This window comes from Entelurus aequoreus, linkage group LG16 (assembly GCF_033978785.1).
Source record: "Entelurus aequoreus isolate RoL-2023_Sb linkage group LG16, RoL_Eaeq_v1.1, whole genome shotgun sequence".
NCBI classification, from domain to species: Eukaryota; Metazoa; Chordata; class Actinopteri; order Syngnathiformes; family Syngnathidae; genus Entelurus; species Entelurus aequoreus.
In genome coordinates, this window is record NC_084746.1 from 46,659,501 (window position 1) to 46,680,136 (window position 20,636).

The window sequence follows — 20,636 nt, forward strand, 5'->3', positions numbered from 1 at the left end:
AACACAACAAGTTGAGTTTTTACCAAAAGTTCTATTTTGGTTTCATCTGACCATATGACATTCTCCCAATAGTCTTCTGGATCATCAGAAGACTGTCTGTGATACTTCAGACGGGCCTGGACACTTACTGGCTTAAGCAGGGGGACACGTCTGGCACTGCAGGATTTAAGTCCCATGCGGCATAGTGTGTTACGGATGGTAGCCTTTGTTACTTTGGTCCCAGCTCTTTGCAGGTAATTCACTAGGTCCCTTCGTCTGATTGTGGAATTTTGCCGGCATAGTGTGTTACGGATGGTAGCCTTTGTTACTTTGGTCCCAGCTCTTTGCAGGTAATTCACTAGGTCCCTTCGTCTGATCGTGGAATTTTGCCGGCATAGTGTGTTACGGATGGTAGCCTTTGTTACTTTGGTCCCAGCTCTTTGCAGGTAATTCACTAGGTCCCTTCGTCTGATTGTGGAATTTTGCCGGCATAGTGTGTTACGGATGGTAGCCTTTGTTACTTTGGTCCCAGCTCTTTGCAGGTAATTCACTAGGTCCCTTCGTCTGATTGTGGAATTTTGCTCACCGTTCTTGTGATCATTTTGACCCCACGGAGTGAGATCTTGTGTGGAGCCCCAGGTCGAAGGAGATTATCAGTGGTCTGGTATGTCTTCCATTTTCTAATAATTTCTCCCACAGTTGATTTCTTCACACCAAGCTGCTTACAGCCTGCTCAGTGGCCTTGTGGTTAGAGTGTCTGCCCTGAGATCGGTAGGTTGTGAGTTCAAACCCCAACCGAGTCATACCAAAGGCTATAAAAATTGGACCCATTACCTCCCTGCTTGGCACTCAGAATCAAGGGTTGGAATTGGGGGTTAAATCACCAAAATGATACCCGAGCGCGGCCACCGCTGCTGCTCACTGCTCCCCTCACCTCCCAGTCTTCCCAGCCAGGTGCAGGTCTACAATTTTGTTTCTGGTGTCCTTTGACAGCTCTTTGGTCTTGGCCATGGTGGAGTTTGGAGTGGGACTGTTTGAGGTTGTGCACAGGTGTCTCTTATCAGTATAAGGCCAAACAGGTGCCATTAATACAGGTAACGAGTGGAGGACAGAGGAGCCTCTTAAAGAACAAGTTACAGGTCTGTGAAAGCCAGAAATCTTGCTTGTTTGTAGGTGACCAAATATTTATTTGACAGAGGAATTTACCAATTATTAATAAAAAATCCTACAATGTGATTTCCTGGATTCTTTTCCCCCATTCTGTCTCTCATAAAGTGGGAGATCTTGCACAATTGGTGGCTGACTACATACCTTTCTGCCCCACTGTGTATATATTTATATATATATATATATATATATATACACATATATATCTCACATAGTTGTCTTTCTTTGTGTATTATCTTGAAAAATGACAAATCTGGTCTTTTGGGTTGTCAAGCAATCGATAGCTGAACAGTGTGCCGAGGACATCAATAAAGTGCACTGTACAGGTAGATTTATTGGCGGGTAAGCTCGGCTCAGCTGATCGACAACAAAAGCAGTTTGTTTTTATGTCAGTATTTGTTTTTGGACATGTGGTATAGTAAGAGGTCTTGCTCTTGCTCTACCGTCTTTAATAGTAACAGTAACACAGTACATTATGAGTCATTTCCAAATATTACCGTATTTTTCGGAGTATAAGTCGCTCCGGAGAATAAGTCGCACCGGCCGAAAATGTATAATAAAGAAGGAAAAAAACATATATAAGTCGCACTGGAGTATAAGTCGCATTTTTGGGGGAAATTTTTTTGATAAAACCAAACACCAATAATAGACATTTGAAAGGCAATTTAAAATACATAAAGAATAGTGAACAACAGGCTGAATAAGTGTACGTTATATGACGCATAAATAACCAACTGAGAACGTGCCTGGTATGTTAAGGTAACATATTATGGTAAAAGTCATTCAAATAACTATAACATATAGAACATGCTATACGTTTACCAAACAATCTGTCACTCCTAATCGCTCAATCCCATGAAATCTTATACCAGGGGTCGGCAACCCAAAATGTTGAAAGAGCCATATTGGACCAAAAAAAACAAAAACAAATCTGTCTGGAGCCGCAAAAAATTAAAAGCCATATTACATGTGTCATGAGATATAAATTTAATTAAGAGGACTTAAAGGAAACTAAATTATCTTAAATATAGCTACAAATTAGGCATAATGATGCAATATGTACATATAGCTAGCCTAAATAGCATGTTAGCATCGATTAGCTTGCAGTCATGCAGTGACCAAATATGTCTGATTAGCACTTCACACAAGTCAATAACATCAACAAAACTCACCTTTGTGCACTCATGCACAACGTTAAAAGTGTGGTGGACAAAATGAGACAGAAAAAGAAGTGGCATAAAACACGTCCTAGAAAGTCGGAGAAAGTTATGCATGTAAACAGACTATACGGTGAGTTCAAGGACCGCCAAAATAAGTAGGACAAAACGGCGCTCGCCAAATACTTGAATCAGTGAAGCATATTTAATATAAACAGTGTGATTTATAACAATTACGGAGGTTTGTGTCATGTTTGTCCTCCTACAGAAACCATACTAAAACAAAAAAATTGATTTTTTTCCCCTCATCTTTTTCCATTCTTCATACATTTTTGAAAAATCTCCAGAGAGCCACTAGGGCGGCGCTAAAGAGCCGCATGCGGCTCTAGAGCCGCGGGTTGCCGACCCCCGGTCTAGTCTCTTACGTGAATGAGCTAAATAATATTATTTTATATTTTACGGTAATGTGTTTTTAATTTCACACATAAGTCGCTCCTGAGTATAAGTTGCATCCCCAGCCAAAATATGAAAAAAAACTGCGACTTATAGTCCGAAAAATATGGTAGCTTCAGCCTATTTACTGTTGTGGGGATGTCCTGATGGATGGTCTGCAGATGGCGCTTCAAGTTTGTAGTATTTTTGTCGAAGAAAATCAAGTCACGGGGGTTTACAAGTTGTTTTGTTGTCTCCCGCGGCAAAGGTGAAGTGCGTCCAAATGTATGGTCTTCTCTTTCTTTCCGGTGTAGAAGACATATCGTATTGATGTCTTGTATTGATCTTGCTTTCCCGCTATTTCTGATTGGATACCCTTTGTGCTTTTCCACCCGCCACTCTCCCGCATGTAAAACCGTGACTGGCTGTTTTGTCCCACCCGCTTAAAGAGAAAACTAAATATGATTGCATTTTGTCACCGTCAACATTTTTCGTCTCGTTTTAATTTGTTGACTAAATTGTCATTTAATTTCCGTAATTGTTTTAGTCAAAGTGCATTAGTTTTCATTCGTTATCGTCTTAATTTCATTAAGGGAAAATAGGTCGTTGACGAAAATTTTTAGTCAACTAATGAACACTGCTGCATTCAAGCTTTGTCACACCGCGGTGAGGGATGTCTTGTCTTGGTTTCTTCTGTCTTTTGAATTTCATGTTTTACTTTGAAAAGTAACTCCTCTCGTTTCAGATCACTTGCCCTTCCTTTTGTGTCATCAGTCCGACGTCATGCCTGACCCCTGATTGTTTCCACCTGTTCCCCATTACCCTCATGTGTCTTATAAGCCCACGCCTCCCTTTGTTCTGTGCCAGATTGTCTCGTTTATTCGTGCCTCTGCCAGATTGTCTCGTTTATTCGTGCCTCTCTAGCATCCTGTCCATGCCTTGCCTCGTCTCGTGTTTTGAATACCTTGATCCTGAATACCTTCGTTGCTATTTTGAGTTCTCTTTTTCTCCTCCTCAGCAGAGTGATTTTGTGTTATTTAGTTTTTCAGCCGAAGTGGTGAGTTTTCAGTTTTTCTTACAGTTCTTCTTTTTCCTCAATTTTTTTTGAGTGACATTTTTTGTTAACCTTTATTAGATTAGAGAAAATGTAGAATTTTCATAGCCATTGTTTCTTCCTCCTGTTGGAGCGTTTTTTGTTTATAAATACATTTCATAGAATATACGGAGCCAACTACAGTTTGTTATTGTTTTTGTGTTTTCCTCCTTTCGGAGTGATTTTCGGTTGTTCCTTTTTTGGAACCTTTTTCGCCGACTAGGTTAGTTATAACCTTTTTTTATATGCCCTGACTCTGGACCAACCATTCTCCCGAATTTCTCCCGATTTCCACCCGGACAACAATATTGGGGGCGTGCCTTAAAAGCACTGCCTTTAGCGTCCTCTACAATCTGTCGTCACGTCCGCTTTTCCTCTACACAAACAGCATGCCGGCCCATTCACATAATATATGCGGCTTTTACACACACATAAGTGAATGCAACGCATACTTGATCGACAGCCATACAGGTCACACTGAGGGTGACCGTATAAACAACTTTAACACTGTTACAAATATGCGCCACACTGTGAACCGACACCAAACAAGAATGACAAACACATTTCGGGAGAACATCCGCACCGTAACACAACATGAACACAACAGAACAAATACCCACTGTGAACCGACACCAAACAAGAATGACAAACACATTTTGGGAGAACATCCGCACCGTAACACAACATGAACACAACAGAACAAATACCCAGAACCCCTTGCAGCACTAACTCTTCCGGGACGCTACAATATACACCCCCGCTACCACCAAACCCCGCCCCCCAACCCCGCCTACCTCAACCTTCCCCCCCATCCCCCAAATTCGGAGATCTCAAGGTTGGCAAGTATGCTCTAGCATACTCTGGACTGAAGCTGTGTGCCTTCATTGTTTTTGTAGCTGTTGTTTTGAAGCATGTTTAAAAAAAAATTAAAATAATGCACTTTGTGAAAGTCAAAGTATAGTATTTCCCATAGTTGTAATGGATATCAGGATTATCCCAGGGAGAGCATGTCCCAAATTCCAAGCTGTTTTGAGGCATGTTAAAAAAAATAATGCACTTTGTGACTTCAATAATAAATATGGCAGTGCCATGTTGGCACTTTTTTCCATAACTGGAGTTGAAGGTGTTCTCTTATTTTGGAAAACCTTGTTTTTGATTGATTGATTGGACCTTGTATTAGTAGATTGCACAGTACAGTACATATTCCGTACAATTGACCACTAAATGGTAACACCCGAATAAGTTTTTCAACATGTTTAAGTCGGGGTCCACGTTAATCAATTGATGGTAAAGGTACATTGTTTAATGCATCCAGCGGGGCATCACAACAAAATTAGGCATACTAATGTGTTAATTCCACGACTGTATACACTACCGTTGAAAAGTTTGGGGTCACATTGAAATGTCCTTATTTTTGAAGGAAAAGCACTGTACTTTTCAATGAAGATAACTTTAAACTAGTCTAAACTTTAAAGAAATACACTCTATACATTGCTAATGTGGTAAATGACTATTCTAGCTGCAAATGTCTGGTTTTTGGTGCAATATCTACATAGGTGTATAGAGGCCCATTTCCAGCAACTATCACTCCAATGTTCTAATGGTACAATGTGTTTGCTCATTGGCTCAGAAGGCTCATTGATGATTAGAAAACCCTTGTGCAATCATGTTCACACATCTGAAAACAGTTTAGCTCGTTACAGAAGCTACAAAACTGACCTTCCTTTGAGCAGATTGAGTTTCCGGAGCATCACATTTGTGGGGTCAATTAAACGCTCAAAATGGCCAGAAAAAGAGAACTTTCATCTGAAACTCGACAGTCTATTCTTGTTCTTAGAAATGAAGGCTATTCCACAAAATTGTTTGGGTGACCCCAAACTTTTGAACGGTAGTGTATATCGGTATTGGTTGATATCGGAATCGGTAATTAAGAGTTGGACAATATCGGAATATCGGATATCGGCAAAAAAGCCATTATCGGACATCTCTTTAAGACTGTTCTATGTCAAAACTAGAACCCTAATCATTTTGATACCTGAAGTGAACACTATTGATTTTTCATAGATATCCAACCTTATATGCAGATTTTAGAGCTATTAGAAAATTGTGCAGTAAAAAAAAAAAATTGGGTTGCTATGGCAACAACTCACCACTGTGAATGCGCAGGTGCTCTTTCAGGTGGTGCTTGTACTTGAAGGCCTTGGAACACTCGGTGCACTTGAACTTACGCACCCCTCCGACTCCACAGCTGGACAGCGACACGTGACGCTGACAACAAAGAAGACAAACGTTAGACGAGTGCCACAAGCAACGTTTTTTTTGTACGGGTCAGTATGTCCGCGTTTGCCTGGCTGAAAGGACCAGCGTGACCTTCTGTCAAGAGTGCTAACATGTAGCGAGCCGCTAACGCTTGGTCACGCAAGGCAGGTGAGAGAGCATGTGTCACCAACCAGGAAGTTAGAAAACAAGACATGGGCTGTTCCACTGGGATAAGAGTAAAAGGAGTGGCCAGGTGCAGGAGCGGGTTCAGGAAAGGGTCAACTATTTTTATTCAAACAAACTTACTGGGAAAAAAAAAAGGTTGGCACTCTTGATTTATTTGTAGAAACGTAAAATCAAGTTGATATTTAGGTGGAGTAGAACAGAAGTGGTTTGGGTGCCGCTGCTGCTGCTACTTAAGTTAATCATTTTCTTTTCTCCTGTAAGGTGAAGCCGTCACTTTGCTTTGTTGACTGTCAACAATGAAGTAAAACTAGAACATCTACTTCACCCGGCTACAAATTACTCACAACCCACTTAATTCGTGTGCATGGCACCTTACAAATAAAACTAATGCTCACTTTGTGTGTTATTGCGTCGGCTGTACTGCATCTTACCAGCGCCTGTTTCTAGTATTTTGGAGATGGGTGTACCTGCTCCTTGCTGCCCCTGTGGTGGCTCATGTGCCGCTCTAGCTGCGAGCGGTACGTGAAGGTGTAGCTGCAGTGCGAGCAGCTGTAGTTGTCTTCGCTGGTCTCGTGGCGGTACTTGATGTGCTCCTTCAGCGAGGCGTTGCGCTTGTAGCCCCGCGAGCAGTAGGGACACGTGTGCAGCTGCGACGAGTCCGGCGTGCCTGTTTGGCGGCATACAGAGGCAGTTTAGAGCTGTGTTTGTTTGAGGGGGGAAAACAAAATCCTCTTTGATGTTTATTGAAGATTCATATTTGTCTTTGACATATGAGAAACCAGTTAAGACTTAAATTCGTCTTGGATTGTTACGAAAACAGGTTTGTTATGTTCACCGAAGCCTTGGAACTTGTCATGTTCTGTGGTCTGGATTATGTTTTGTTATTTTCTGCTAGTTTTGGACTCCATGAGTTCTTGTTTTTGCGCTTCCTTGTTTGTTTTGTCACCATGGCGACTCATTAGTTTCACCTGCCTCATTTGTTTGGACTCACACACCTGTTCTAATCAAGAGCCTGTTTTTTCAGTTAGTCGTCCTGGCGACATCGCTCTGTTCTTGCTCCGTGCTGATAGTTTCATGCTGATACTCTGTGTTTGCCCTGTCCATGCCATAGTTCCTGTTCATAGTTTCATGCTGATCATTTCTTGCTCTGCCCATGTTGGTACTCTGAATTGCTCTATTGATGATCCTCTCATGCTTGTTTTCATGCGATTGTTCGCTTCATGCTATGCCACAGTAAGTCTTGTTTGTTTATGACCATAGTTCAGGCTAAGTGTTTACGTTTTCTTTTCTTTCGTTAAATTGTGCCTTCACCTTGAGCACCTGTTTTGAGTCAAGATAAAATTACGTTTTTACCTTCAAGCCATGTCTGGTCTAGTCCGTTTGCATCCCGGGAAAACAATCCACGCAGTAAGCTGAGTAAAAATCCACGTCATGACAGAACTAACTTGAACGTCAACACTTAGCATTTCGATATCCAGAAAAACATGTATGCAAGGTTGGTCATGGACTACAGGGAGGAGGTGAAACATCTGGTTGACTGGTGCAGAACCAACAACCTGGTCCTGAATGTCAACAAGACCAAGGAGATCATTGTTGACTTCAGGAAGCACCAGTCCAGCCATGCTCCACTCTTCATCAACGGCACAGCGGTGGAGATAGTAAGCAGCACCAAGTTCCTGGGGGTGCAGATAACTGACAATATAACCTGGTCCCTACACACCGGAGCTCTGGTAAAAATAAGCTCAGCAGCGCATGCACTTTTTGCGTTGGATGAAAGGAGCACAGCTCCCTCCCCCCATTCTCACCACATTCTACAGAGGCACTATAGAGAGCCTGCTGACCAACAGCATCTCTGTCTGGACTGGAGCCTGCAGTGCCTCAGACTGGAAGTCTCTCCAGAGAGTGGTGAGGACGTCGGAAAAGATCATCAGGACTCCTCTTCCTCCTATCCAGGAGATCGCAAAAAGCCGATGCCTGACCAGGGCTCAGAAAATCTGCAAAGACTCCTCCCACCCCCACCAAGGACTGTTTTCACTGCTGGACTCTAGAAAGAGGTTCCGCAGCCTCCGAAGCAGAACCTCCAGGTTCTGTAACAGCTTCTTCCCTCAGGCCGTAAGACTCTTGAACGCATCATAATTAAATTATCCCCTCAACTCCTACCAAAATGGATTAACTCGCTGGAATAAAAAAGACAATATAACATACATCCATAAACGTGGACGCATGTGAAAAAGTGCAATATATTTATCTGTACAGTAATCTATTTATTTATTTATATATATTTATTTATTTTATAGATATATTTATATATTATTTATATTAGGGCTGCAACTAACGATTAATTTGATAATCGATTAATCTGTCGATAATTACTTCGATTAATCGATTAATAATCGGATAAAAGAGACAAACTACATTTCTATCCTTTCCAGTATTTTATTGAAAAAAAACCAGCATACTGGCACCATTATGGCACCATACTTATTTTGATTATTGTTTCTCAGCTGTTTGTACATGTTGCAGTTTATAAATAAAGGTTTATTTTTTTTTATTTCATTTTTTTTTTTATTATTATTTTTTTTTTAAAAAGCTTCTGCGCATGCGCATAGCTCCAACGAATCGATGACTAAATTAATCGGCAACTATTTTTATAATCGATTTTAATCGATTTAATCGATTAGTTGTTGCAGCCCTAATTTATATATATTTATTTATTTATATATGCACCGTATTGCTTTTTTTATCCTGCACTACCATGAGCTTATGTAACGAAATTTCGTTCTTATCTGTGCCGTAAAGTTCAAATTTGAATGACAATAGTCTAAGTCTAAGTTAAAGACTTTAAATTCAGCTTCAATGGTTACAAAAACACTTAGGAAAACATGTATGCTAGGTTTGCTAAAGACCTTAAATTGGCTTTAATGTTTATAAAAAAAAAACACTACAGTATATTGAGCAATCTAAATGTCGTTGGGTTAGTGGAAAAACAACAAAAATCCGCTTTCACAAGTTCGTTGGAAGCCACTCTGACAGAAATCAACGAACGTAAGTAAGTACGTTAAAGGTTCAAAAAAGACTTTCTGTCTGCGTCAATGTTTATGAAAACATTTCATCAAAGACCCTTAATTACAATGTTCACAGAAATGTGTATGTTAAGTTCAAGGAAATGCTTAAATTTGTCTTTCCCGTAAGCGAAAACCAAAAATTTGTCTTTGATAGGTACGCATACGTTGTGTTTTGTTGAAAGTTCGTACAAAATTGACTTTGACGTTAATGAAAACACATTCTCACCCTGGTCAACACTTGTTCAACCTGCTGCCATCAGGGAACAGATTTCGGTCACACAAGAGCAGGACAAATTAGGATATTGAATCTGTACCAATAGCTTACACTGTTTTTCACTGTTGCATAATGTTTATATTGTATTTTAAATGAACCTAACAGAGTAGTTACCTGTATTTTTTGACATGCTCTCATGATTGATGACAATAAAGCATTCTATTATATCTAAATTTCAAGTCTATACAAAAACACGTAAACTAGATCCGTTAAAGACAAGCTGATTGTTCGACCTGGAACACCCTGGAGCAGGGGTGTCAAACTCATTTTAGCTCAGGGGCCGCATGGAGGAAATCTGTGCACACGCGGGCCGGACTATTAAACTCATGGCATTAAAACAAAAAAATAAAGATTGTTTTCTTTGTCATACTTTGGCCAAAAATAGAACAAACACGTTCTGAAAATATTACAATAAAAATATAGAAAAAAATACTGGCAGCGGTAAAGTTTAGATTCATGAAGGAAAGAAGAAAGTGAATGAACGTTTATAACTGAATACATTTACATATTAGGGGTGTAACGGTACGTGTATTTGTATTGAACCGTTTCGGTACGGGGGTTTCAGTTCGGTTCGGAGGTGTACCGAACGAGTTTCCACACGGACATATTAAGTAGCGTAACGCACGTTGTGTAAACAATGCACACCGAGGCACAACACACGGCATGCTAGCAGCTAACGGGCTACGATAGACTGACCATACGTCCTCTTTTCACCGGACATGTCCTCTTTTGCGGAGCTGTCAGGGCGGATTTTCTTAAATGCCTCAAATGTCCGGCATTTTGAGTTAAGGTTGCATGTATTTTCAATGTACGTTCAGGGTTAAGAAGGGGTTAAAAACAAAACAAATTGTGCGCGCAGCAGCATTGGTGAGGGAGGGGCAGAGACAGAGAGAGCAAGAGAGTTATGATAAACGCGCATGCGTCGCCAGGCTCTGCTTTTTAGCCATAGATTTATCAGATTTAATTTTTTTTTTATCTATAGCAGGGGTGTCAAAAGTGTGCCCCGGAGGCCATTTGCGGCCCACAGCTAATGTTTTAAAGGCCCACGGCACATTCTAAAAATACTATTAAAATAAACAAAAACATAACAAAAGTGAAATAAAAAAGCTTAAAGGTTAAATGTAATTTAGAAAAAGTTGCAATGTTGACTAATAAAACAAAGCTGTTTTTTTCCTTTCAAACTGCCATTGCTCAAAACATAATATTGAATCAAAATCAATGTTATTATGAATTATAGACCTATCCAAGGTTCCGATTACTTCACATCACTAAGAAAAATATTTTTGGTGGAAGATTTAGCAAATTTGCTAAATAAATAACCCAAAAATGTATATTTTGTTGTTTTCTTACTGTACCAAAAATGAACTGAACCGTGACCTCTAAACCGAGGTACGTACCGAACCGAAATATTTGTGTACCGTTACACCCCTATTACATATGTATACAAATGTTTTCTTTTGTATTATTTTTTCAATGAATTATGTAACGTCTATGACAACCTTTTTCCAAAACACAATACAAAATGTGAAATATAACAGGATAATGCATACGTTTATGATTTGTTTTGAAAATGGTTACAAAAAAGTTGTACCCCAAAAATGTACTGTGGGACCCCATTTTTATGACTTACATTCCTAGCACCAACACTGATGGAGTATAGGTGCGTGCAAAACAGCAACAGGCTGCTGTGGCCTGCGGGTCGGTTCTAATAATAAATGGTAAATGGCAAATGGGTTATACTTGAATGGCGCTTTTCTACCTTCAAGGTACTCAAAGCGCTTTGACACTATTTCCACATTCGCCCATTCACACAACAATGATGGCGGGAGCTGCCATGCAAGGCCTTTAACCAGGACCCATCAGGAGCAAGGGTGAAGTGTCTTGCTCAAGGACACAACGGACGTGACTAGGTTGGTAGAAGGTGGGGATCGAACCAGGAACCCTCAGGTTGCTGGCACGGCCACTTTCCCAACCGCGCCATGCCGTCCCCCTACTGTACTAATAAAATACCATAGATCATTCATTCGCGTGCCCGATCTTTGACACCCCCGGTGGAAATTTGAGGGTGTCAGTGCTGTGATGAGTGATCAGTCAAGGATGACTTTGTCTCTCCAGAGTCCAGTCCATAGTGGATCTAACATAATTGTGAGAGTCCAGTCCATAGTGGATCTAACATAATTGTGAGAGTCCAGTCCATAGTGGATCTAACATAATAGTGTGAGAGTCCAGTCCATAGTGGATCTAACATAATAGTGAGAGTCCAGTCCATAGTGGATCTAAAGGCCTACTGAAAGCCACTACTACCGACCACGCAGTCTGATAGTTTATATATCAATGATGAAATCTTAACATTGCAACACATGCCAATACGGCCGGGTTAACTTATAAAGTGCAATTTTAAATTTCCCGCTAAACTTCCGGTTGGAAACGTCTATGTATGATGACGTATGCGCGTGACGTCACGACGGCAACGGAAGTATTCGTACCCAATGTGTCACCATACAAACTGCTCTGTTTTCATCGAACAATTCCACAGTATTCTGGACATCTGTGTTGGTGAATCTTTTGCAATTTGTTTAAAGAACAATGGAGACTGCAAAGAAGAAAGTTGTAGGTGGGATCGGTGTATTAGCGGCTGGCTGTAGCAACACAACAAGGAGTACTTACTTGGATAGCAGACGCCTAGCCGATGCTATCCGCCAACCGCACGGATGATCGGGTGAAGTACTTCGTCGCGCCGTCGATCGCTGGAACGCAGGTGAGCACGGGTGTTGATGAGCAGATGAGGGCTGGCTGGCGTAGGTGGAGCGCTAATGTTTTTATCATAGCTCTGTGAGGTCCGGTTGTTAAGTTGCTAAGTTAGCTTCAGCGTCGTTAGCAACAGCATTGTTAAGCTTTGCCAGGCTGAGAATTATTAACCGTGTAGTTACATGTCCATGGTTTAATAGTATTGTTGATCTTCTGTCTATCCTTCCAGTCAGGGATTTATTTATTTTGTTTCTATCTGCATTTGAGCCCGATGCTATCACGTTAGCTCAGTAGTTAAAGAGCTTCGCTGATGTATTGTCGTGGAGATAAAAGTCACTGTGAATGTCCATTTCGCGTTCTCGACTCTCATTTTCAAGAGGATATAGTATCCGAGGTGGTTTAAAATACAAATCCGTGATCCACAATAGAAAAAGGAGAGTGTGTGGAATCCAATGAGACCTTGTACCTAAGTTACGGTCAGAGCGAAAAAAGATACACCCTGCCCTGCCTCTCTAGTTCTTCACTCTAACGTTCCTCATCCACGAATCTTTCATCCTCGCTCAAATTAATGGGGTAATCGTCGCTTTCTCAGTCCGAATCGCTCTCGCTCCATTGTAAACAACGGGGAATTGTGAGGAATCCTTCCTCCTGTGACGTCACGCTTCTTCCGGTATAGGCAAGGCTTTTTTTTATCAGCGACCAAAAGTTGCGAACTTTATAGTCGTTGTTCTATACTAAATCCTTTCAGCAAAAATATGGCAATATCGCGAAATGATCAAGTATGACACAGAATGGATCTGCTATCCCCGTTTAAATTAAAAAAAAATCATTTCAGTAGGCCTTTAATATAACATAAACAACAGAGACCCACTACACCATGGATACACAACAAATGTTACCGTTTTCATCCACTCCGCCCATCTCTGCTGGACTCTGGTCATCGTCGGGGGCTTCCGGGTAGATGATGGCCGTGTCTCCTTTCTGGAGGATGCCATCCACCAGATCATCCGTCACTGCATCCTCCTCCTCCTCTTCCTCCCCTGCTTCTTCTTCTTCATCTTCTTCTTCAGACACAAACTCTTCTGTCACTGAAGACACACAACCACACACATACATACATTTGTCAAATAAAAAAGGAACATCCCAAATGTTGACATTTATAATGTACCCTGACAGGGCACAACTGTTGTTCTCGGAAGCGCCACTAGAGGGCGCCAGCGCTACATATTCTGTCTGTTTCCTGTGACATAAACAGATTCTTCTGAACAAAAAGTTGAGGAACACCAACAAGATAATTTACTTAAATCTTGCAACTGAAGATGTTTACAGACTCAAAGATGATCAGGATTTGGGGCCAGTAGGCTAAGATACGTGTTATGCTCAACTAAACATTCTCTGGCCAGGCTGAGTCAAGGCATTGTTACTTAATCTGGATCTCCTCCAGGTTTAGCGGCGTGTGACGGTCCAACGAGCCTCCTTGTCTTATGATGGCGGACATAATTTCGCCACCTGTTGATCCCGACGGCAGTGTCAACGTGGAAGTGTCGCAGTGGCTGAATGCTTTTCTTTAGCAGCCCTGCAGGAAGGGCACATGTGTTTAAACTTTTTTGGCTCCTTATGAGCTTTCCCACATCGCCATGGAGACTGAGCATTATAATGAGAGCTATAATGGGCGCCAAGTGCCACGCCCCTTCCTGCAGCGCCTGGTCAGGGCCAGGTGAAACTGTGTGTGTTGACAAAGAAAGGGTGGTGCTACATTCCTGTTTTGGCCTGCTTGCTTTTCCTGGCTGTATCTCGCTCTCTTTTCATTCGCTGCCCTCAGTTGCCATGGCGCCAGTGGAAGGCGGGCGAACTGAGTACACCTGACTGTAATTACAATGGGCTTCTTAAGCTGATTGCCCGCACCTGCTTGTTGCTGGTTCTTTCCCTCGTGTTCTCTGCCGCACACAGACCATGCCAACACGCCATCAACTTTTTGACCATATCTTCGCTTCTATAGTACTTTTGTGTTATTTATATTTTTTTGCTTAGTTCCTCCCTATCTTTCTATTTTTTCCCTAGTTTTTTGCAGCACTCGTTACTCCATCCAGTACCATTGTTTTGTGTTCATACCCTACCACATGATTGGTGGTCCCCACAACCTCACCCAAAATGTTCCACATCTGCTTCCTTCCTTTGCTCATCACCTCCACCTGCAGCAGTTTATTGTAATGTTTCCTTTGTTAACTAAACTCTATACTACAGCCGTTTCCCAGTGTTTACATGGCTAAAGATTTTTCTTACATATAAACTCCTTCAAAAGGGATGCACGCTCAGGAACACATGAAATTACATGTCCATATTCCTTCCCAAATTTTGGAAATGTGAGCCAATACGGTATTTTTCTGACTATTAGTCGCAGTTTTTTTCATAGTTTGGCCGGGGTGCGACTTATACTCAGGAGCGACTTATGTGTGAAATTATTAACACAATACCGTAAAATATCAAATAATATTATTTAGCTCATTCACGTAAGAGACTAGACGTATAAGATTTCATGGGATTTAGCGATTAGGAGTGACAGATTGTTTGGTAAACGTATAGCATGTTCTATATGTTATAGTTATTTGAATGACTCTTACCATAATATGTTACGTTAACATACCAGGCACATTCTTAGTTGGTTATTTATGCGTCATATAACGTACACTTATTCAGCCTGTTGTTCACTATTCTTTATTTATTTTAAATTGCTTATTCTTGGTGTTGGGTTTTATCAAATAAATTTCCCCCAAAAATTCGACTTATATATGTTTTTTTCCTTCTTTATTATGCATTTTCGGCCGGTGCGACTTATACTCCAAAAAATACAGTACTAGTTTTGGCTTTTGTTTAGTTGTTGTGATCTAGCCGCTTTATTTTGTTAAAAAAAAATGCATGTAGCATTCAATACCAAAAATGTAATAACTAATTTACAGCAATACTACCACGTTCTAAATTTAATAAAGTAAGCTTTATTAAAATGTGTTAGTGTTTACTTTAGTTGCTTGCTAAAAAACATTTTTTAGTTCAATAATCTATTGTCAAATTATCGAATCGGGATTTGAAATTTGATTGGGACATCCCCCATGTTGTGTATAGGTATGTAAAAACACGAAAATTTCATATCACAAAAATGATCAAAGTTATTATTACTATTGCAGAATTTTTTTATGTGCTCAAAAAGTACTTATACACACACCGAAATATTTTGACCAAGTGGTTTTAACTATAATAAATAGGCACACAGTTAGAAAATCCAATATTTTGCATGTTTTCTGTTTGTTATGCTTCATTGACAGTATTTTAGTCTTAGTCTTTGATCTGTTTATAGCTTTGCTTTGAATATTGGTTTGTACTGTTGCACTTTAATATTTTATTTAAATGAAAAATGTGTAACAAATAAAATATATTATTTATTATATCTGGTAGGCGTTGTGTCGTCCTAAGTTCAGCGGTCTTTGAACGCACCGTAAAAACACCTCTGTTTCATAATCCTCGATGCTAAGAGTGTATAGCTTTTGATTGATTGATTGAAACTTTTATTAGTAGATTGCACAGTTCAGTACCGTATTTTTCGGACTATAAGTCGCTCCGGCGTATAAGTCGCACCGGCCGAAAATGCATAATAAAGAAGGAAAAAAACATATATAAGTCGCACTAGAGTATACGTCGCATTTTTGGGGGAAATTTATTTGATAAAACCCAACACCAAGAATAGACATTTGAAAGGCAATTTAAAATAAATAAAGAATAGTGAACAACAGGCTGAATAAGTGTACGTTATATGAGGCATAAATAACCAACTGAGAACGTGCCTGGTATGTTAACTTAACATATTATGGTAAGAGTCATTCAAATAACTATAACATATAGAACATGCTATACGTTTACCAAACAATATGTCACTCCTAATCGCTAAATCCCATGAAATCTTATACGTCTAGTCTCTTACGTGAATGAGCTATAATATTATTTGATATTTTACGGTAATGTGTTAACAATTTCACACATAAGTCGCTCCTGAGTATAAGTCGCAACCCCGGCCAAACTATGAAAAAAAAATGCGACTTATAGTCCGAAAAATACGGTACATATTCCGTACAATTGACCACTAAATGGTAACACCCGAATAAGTTTTTCAACTTATTTAAGTCGGGGTCCACGTAAATCAATTCATGGTAAGCTTGTAGGTTCAATGTGCACAATTAAATGGTTTAGTTGCCCTGACAGTAAAATGTTTCTTAATGGGGAAAATACATTGTCTTTCGTTTTCATGTTCGCATTTAAACTAGCAATTGGCACCGGTCCATCTGTGAGCTTGTCAAAGTGCAGTTATCAGTCACGGTTTTTCGATATTTTTCATTTAAGACCATAATACTAACCGTCAGGAGTATTCCCTAGTTGTGTGGTTGTGTAGGCTTCACTACTAAGAAGCCACCAGCAGAGGGTGCAATCTTTTTCAGGGAGTAAACAGGAAGTGAAGTTGTTCAATTGTTAGAGCTACATTTCTTCTTGAGCTAAGGGTTTCATTCGGGAACAAATGCACTTCTTTGAAATGTATGCCATGGAAGTGAGTACTACTCGTCATTGTACCTCAGGGATGTTTTTCGGGATACAAGCTATCTCTCGTTTATTTAGGTTAGAAATAAAAAATTGGGGTTACGAGCCTCCCCACCGCCCGTTGCCGTAGAAAATGTCACAGTAACATCCCATCTTACTCGCTGGTATAGCATACTGATAGAGATTGACATTTTTTCCAACCATGGGAAGGAAGAAAGTGAATGTTAAGGACAGCGCTGAAAAAAAGAAGTGGGATGATATCCATTGAAATGAAAATTTAAAAAAATATCAAAAACATGACCAAGTGTGTTGGAGCGCATCACCGCTCGTCTCCACTATACTAAAGCAGATAGAATGGCTACGTCGGGTTCTGTTGGTCTTGAACCCCAAGATGCAGAGATGGCAGGCGGAGCGCAGGTAAACATGACTTTAATGTCAAAAAGGAAATAGTGCAGCAGGTAAGTGCACATGCAGGAAACAATCATCAAGCCCTGACTGGAGGGCGAGGCAGGCGTAAATAGCAGCCTGATTTACAACAGGTGTGGCCAGGCTGCCAATCAGCAGCAGGTGAGGGGAAATAGCGCTCAGGGGGACAAGCAGGAAAAGGAACCAAACATAAGAAGAGCGCTACAGAGGAAATAAACACAAACCAAGGAAACGTGACAGATCGTCACAAGATCGAGGACATAAATATCTAAACGTAAATAACACCTAAACAGCGAAAGTTTATCCATGAAAATATGGAGAAGCTGCTGTTTGTGTGTTTGATGGAGAAGGAGCCCCAAGGAGATACTGTAAAAGTCCACTCTCCCAGGTAAATGCTGTACATTAGTGATGGGTCCGGCAACACAGATGCATCGGCGCATGCGTCGAGCTCATAGAGCAAAACCCTGTGTCGGTGCGCGTACCGCTTTTAGAAAGTCACGTGACCGATCATGAGCTGTTTCGGTCATGTGACCGATACGCGAACTGTGTCGCACTGACGCCTCCTCTGTGCCCTGTGAGCGGGTCTTTTCTACAGCCGGAGAAATAATAACTAAGAAGAGAAATCGTCTAAAATTTAATACGTTGGAAAAACTGTTTTTTTTTTAATAAAAATTTGTAAAAAAAAATAAATAAAAAATTCTCAGTCCACAAACATACTCATTCACAACACGTTCTCTTAGATTTCCATGTTATGATACATGTTCACATTATTTGACCGTATCTAAAAAAGATAAAAATATATTTTTATTTAAATGAAGATATGAAATAATCCTAAATGAAATACAATGACTTGGTTTATATTATTGTGTATATACTAGGTCAGTGGTTTTCAAATGGGGATACGCGTACCCATGGGGGTACTTGAAGGTATGCCAAGGGGTACGTGAGATTTTGTTTAAATATTCTAAAAATAGCAACAATTCAAAAATCCTTTATAAATATATTTATTGAATAATACTTCAACAAAATATGAATGTAAGTTCATAAACTGAACATCAAATCAAGTAGGCTATTCCATTCATTACAATGCAACAATGCAACAATGCAATATTCAGTGTTGACAGCTAGATTTTTTGTGGACATGTTCCATAAATATTGATGTTAAAGATTTCTTTTTTTGTGAAGAAATATTAAGTTCATGAATCCAGATGGATCTCTATTAAAATCCCCAAAGAGGGCACTTTAAGTTGATGATTACTTCTATGTGTAAAAATCTTTATTTATAATTGAATAACTTGTTTTTAGTTATTTTTATATCTTTTTTCCAAATAGTTCAAGAAAGACCACTACAAATGAGCAATATTTTGCACTGTTACACAATTTAATAAATCAGAAACTGATGACATAATGCTGTATTTTACTTCTTTATCTCTTTTTTTCAACCAAAAATGCTTTGCTCTAATTAGAGGGTACTTGAATTAAAAAACATTTCACAGGGGGTACATCACTGAAAAAAGGTTGAGAACCACTGTACTAGGTCATAAAATCAGTGTCAGTTGAGTTGGTCCATAGGTTGCCTGTAGGGATTTTTAATGTCCAGTAGATGTCAGTATTTAGTGACACAGTATCGACACAGTATCAATACAGTTTTGCAGTGTGTCGAAACGCTTCATGACGCCTCATCAACCCATCACTACTGTACATCATTACTACATTACTTCATAAAACTACTGTCACTCTTATTAGTACATTCTGTTGTATCGTTTTTATCAAATATGTACCGTAATTTCCGGACTATAAGCCGCTACTTTTTCCCCTCGTTTTGGTCCCTGCGGCTTTTACGACGGTGCGGCTTTTTTACGGCTTACGGTAACCAGGGGCGCGCACAACCGAGGATGCGCGAGACCGAGGCAGACATCTGGCGCCAGGTAACGAGAGCAAAACAAGGAGTAGGAGAGCGTCAGCGACAGTTTGCGCGAAGGAAGTGTTCATGCAAACACCCTCAATATGGAAAACCAACGGAGAAGTGCATATGATGCTGCTTTTAAGTTAAAGGCAATCGATCTGGCGGTCAAAGAAGGAAATAGAGCTGCTGCACGTACCCTTGACTTGGCTGACGACGCCATTTTGGACCTGTTCTTCTCCGACACCGACAAAGAGGATTTCGGTGGTTTTAGTACGCAGGAGGAAGACGGTGACACAATGATTAAAGACTGACTACCGGTAATACCGTTGTATTATTTGTACTCTGCACGAATGCTGTTCGCCATGTCAAAGATGTGAAAGTTTGATTGAATGATTGAAAGATTTATTGTTAATAAATGGGACGCTTTGCGTTCCTAAATAGTCATCTATGTCCCGACAATCCCCTCCGTGGTAGCAGGAACCCCTATATACTACGGTAATTACACATCAAAACGCCTGCGGCTTATAGTCGGGTGCGGCATATATATGGAGCAATCTGTATTTTCCCCTAAATTTAGCTGGTGCGGCTTATAGTCAGGTGCGGCTTATAGTCCGGAAATTACGGTATGTTGTAAAAGTTAGTAGTTTTTTTTAAAGGCATTTTATATGTTAAAAATTGTGCTGTTGTTGGGGGGGGGCAAGCACCAATTGAATTGATTTTAATTAATTTCAAATAGGCAACGCTGTTTTGCAGGTTTTTCAAGGTACAAGTTGCGTCATAGAACCAATTAAACTCATGTCTTGAGGTACTACTCTAGTTTCTTGACAATTAGCGTTTCTTGAATGTAGGGCTGCAACTAACGATTAATTTGATAATCGATTAATCTGTCGATTATTACTCCGATCAATAATCGGATAAAAGAGACAAACTACATTTCTATCCTTTCCAGTATTTTATTGAAAAAAACAGCATACTGGCACCATGTTGTGGACATTGGGGGTGCAGCATACACCAATAATAACACAGAAATGTAACTCATCAGAACTGAATCAGATATTGTACACGTTTCTGTTGTGAATAATAAAGGATTCATTTTAGGCTGCCTCTGAATAATAGCATGAAATATTCCAGCACCTTCATAACGTTTAGTTATACTAAAGCGTCACTCAAATCTAAATATATTTATATAGCTTTATCAGCCCGGCTACATTGATCCATTGTGAAACCAACCTGAGATATTTCTGTCCGTTACGTTTATTTCGAAATTGGTAACCGTGCGTTTTCTCTCTCAAAACGAAGTCAAATGTGCCGGAGACACATTATCAGCCCCGCGTTGCAACAAAGGCATAACATTAAAGTTACT

At 40.1% G+C, this 20,636-nt stretch overlaps 1 protein-coding gene across 2 annotated transcripts in view; it reads right to left on the minus strand.

Annotated features, from left to right (window-relative positions):
* Positions 1–20,636, minus strand: part of LOC133631087 (zinc finger E-box-binding homeobox 1-like) — a 94,291-nt gene that overhangs the window by 14,161 nt on the left and 59,494 nt on the right. For both annotated transcript variants that reach the window (XM_062023124.1, XM_062023126.1), the window contains exons 3-5: positions 13,260–13,448; positions 6,741–6,940; positions 5,979–6,096 (exon numbers count right to left, since the gene is read on the minus strand). In XM_062023124.1, the coding sequence (XP_061879108.1) occupies positions 5,979–6,096; positions 6,741–6,940; positions 13,260–13,448 (507 nt within the window). The remainder of the gene's footprint in view (positions 1–5,978; positions 6,097–6,740; positions 6,941–13,259; positions 13,449–20,636) is intronic.